Source organism: Lycium barbarum, chromosome 1 (genome assembly GCF_019175385.1).
Source record: "Lycium barbarum isolate Lr01 chromosome 1, ASM1917538v2, whole genome shotgun sequence".
NCBI lineage: Eukaryota > Viridiplantae > Streptophyta > Magnoliopsida > Solanales > Solanaceae > Lycium > Lycium barbarum.
The window spans coordinates 159,219,459-159,221,725 of NC_083337.1; the positions used below are offsets into that span (position 1 = coordinate 159,219,459).

General features: G+C 38.0%; 1 protein-coding gene across 1 annotated transcript; it reads right to left on the minus strand.

Moving 5' to 3' along the window:
• Positions 1 to 397: 397 nt before the first annotated feature.
• Positions 398 to 1,924, minus strand: LOC132625745 (zinc finger protein BRUTUS-like At1g18910). The gene is made up of 3 exons (XM_060340355.1): positions 1,499 to 1,924; positions 837 to 1,071; positions 398 to 505 (listed from the first exon to the last, which is right to left on the minus strand). The coding sequence occupies exons 1-3, from the start codon at positions 1,618 to 1,620 to the stop codon at positions 413 to 415; spliced, it is 450 nt and encodes a 149-aa protein (XP_060196338.1). The 5' UTR covers positions 1,621 to 1,924; the 3' UTR covers positions 398 to 412.
• Between the last annotated feature and the right edge of the window lie 343 nt (positions 1,925 to 2,267).

The window sequence follows — 2,267 nt, forward strand, 5'->3', positions numbered from 1 at the left end:
ACCCATAAACCTAAAATCTTGGATCCGCCTCTTGACAGGGAGCACAAAATCAGCTTTTCACACAAACTCTGGATTTAGATCATATAAGCCTTGTATTATATGAACCACAATGTGAACACTTATGATAGTGCCAGTGGAAGGAAGCAGTTCCCCTCTTTTGACAATCATTGCATAAAATAACCTGTATGTAACCTTCTCAGTGTCAAGAGGATTGATATCACATTAACCCCAATTCAGAAAGATATTCGTATATGGAAACACAATACATGATTTGAATGAACCTGAATCTGGCCAGCATACTCCTCGGGAATTTTCTCTTCGGACATAAATGCATCTAACGCCTCAAAGAGCACCTGAAATTGAGCATCAAATGAGCTAAATATTGAATAAAAATTTTTAACCACCAAACGGTTTAATGAGCTTTCACATTGAATAGTTTGCTGACCTTCACGTCCCCAAGCGTCTTGCCACAGATTGGGCATGTGTAATGTGTGTACGTGTAGTCCTAAAATTACAAAAAGAAAAAGATAATAAAGAAGAAAAGATAAGCAATACAGTGGGAAAGTCCGTTTAGTTTTAATTCTCCGTTCTATGAAGATGTTAAGACCGCTCAAGCAGACCATTTCCAGGGCTTTTTAAAACAAAAGTAGCAAGCCCGAGTGGAAATGCAAGAAAGGCTTAACTCTCATACTGAATGGGAATTTCTCTCGAGAAGGATGACCTCCTTAGCGGAAGAAAGCAGCGCTCTCCAAGAAAGAATAAGCATTCTCGCCAGAGGCGCCCCATAATATACGCCTTTTTTTGTTAACTAAGGAACTTTGTATGATTTTTAATACCTGAAAACATGTAGAGTGCATCACATGACCACAAGGAAGTGCCTTAACAGGAGAGGCTGAAGTGAAGATGTCCTCATGGCAGATTGGACAGTTATCCTCCAAGAACTTCTCTCGACATGTGTGAACAGAGAGAGCCTTTGACATGCAAGCATTGCAGGTCATGCAATGAAAGTATCCGATGCCCAATCCCTTCCCCAATCGGCACAAATTGCAGAAAGGACAGTGGTATATCTGTCTGTTCGCAAAGTTGAAGCCAGAATTAGTGAATGAAGCACTCTGCAGGAATTTGTTGGAACAGACAAATGCTAGTCTATGAAGTTCGAAATAACTAAGTTCAGAATTAGTGAACAGGCATAAACCTTTTTTACGTTATTAGTATAATTTTAACCTGTTGTAGTTGGTAACCTGCCTTATTATCTAAATTACTAATCTCTCTTATTATGGATAGTTACCTGTAAATCTGTAATTATTTTTGAGGTTATTTGATAGTGTAATATTTTTATATGTAGTCAGTGTATAGAAGTTAAACTCTGAACTTCAGGCAGGCACTGATTACCCATTTATGAATTTTTCCACCTTAGCTGCTATTAGCAGAAGGAACTATTTGGTGAGGGGACATAATCCCCACAAGATAATCAGAAGAATGTAAACTCGATTCTCACCTGTCGTCGTCAAACACTTTGCAGATTCTGCAATAGTATTTAGCCATGGAGAAACTGTGGCAAGAGAGAGTTGAGCAACTGGGACAGATAGGTTGTATCTTCAAGCATTTCATGCACATCATCTGGGTGATAGATTTTCTGCAAGCATGTCATTGCAAGAGTTGTGATACACCAATCAGCAGGGAAAAAAAAAAAAGATAGTATATTTGATCCAGCGCATTGCTGGAAATTAAAGCAACACTCAGAAAGAAAGAAAAAAGTATCACATTGACTTTTTATTATCAAGTACAAGAATTTTGCTGAGAAGTTACTGAATGAGCATGGCCTACTTACATGTAGAAAGTGAACACATCTGCAAAAAACTTCAACTGTGAAACCAGGGATAACAAGGTCGAAACACATAGCGAGCTTCTTAATTGATATAGTTCCTCCATAATTCCTCTTAGATCTCGTGTAATAGCAGCATGCCAGATATGAAAACCATCAATTGGATTCTGTTCTTCTGAAGCCTTCGGCTGCTGCTTTTCCAGTTCAAATATGTACTTCATATTGGTTTTTCCATAATGAAATGTAGCTCCTTTTTCATATTTTGTGCGGGACTTGAAAGACGCTTCCTTGTTATCATCAAGCCATGAGATGAACACCTTCAGAAAATGACACAAACTAGTTAGATAGAGGACGTAGGACTTTAAAGTTAACAATATCGATGGAGAATTACTTTAAATCTACCTCTTGAATAAGTTTCTCTTCAGGTGAGACAAAATTTATG

Excerpts from the sequence above, each read along its gene's own strand:
- LOC132625745 (XM_060340355.1), bottom strand. The coding sequence starts at position 1,620 with ATGATGTGCATGAAATGCTTGAAGATACAACCTATCTGTCCCAGTTGC. Across the intron at positions 1,072-1,498 it reads AAAGTGTTTGACGACGACAG|ACAGATATACCACTGTCCTT; the intron begins GTGAGAATCGAG and ends CTTTGCGAACAG. Across the intron at positions 506-836 it reads TGCACTCTACATGTTTTCAG|GACTACACGTACACACATTA; the intron begins GTATTAAAAATC and ends TTGTAATTTTAG.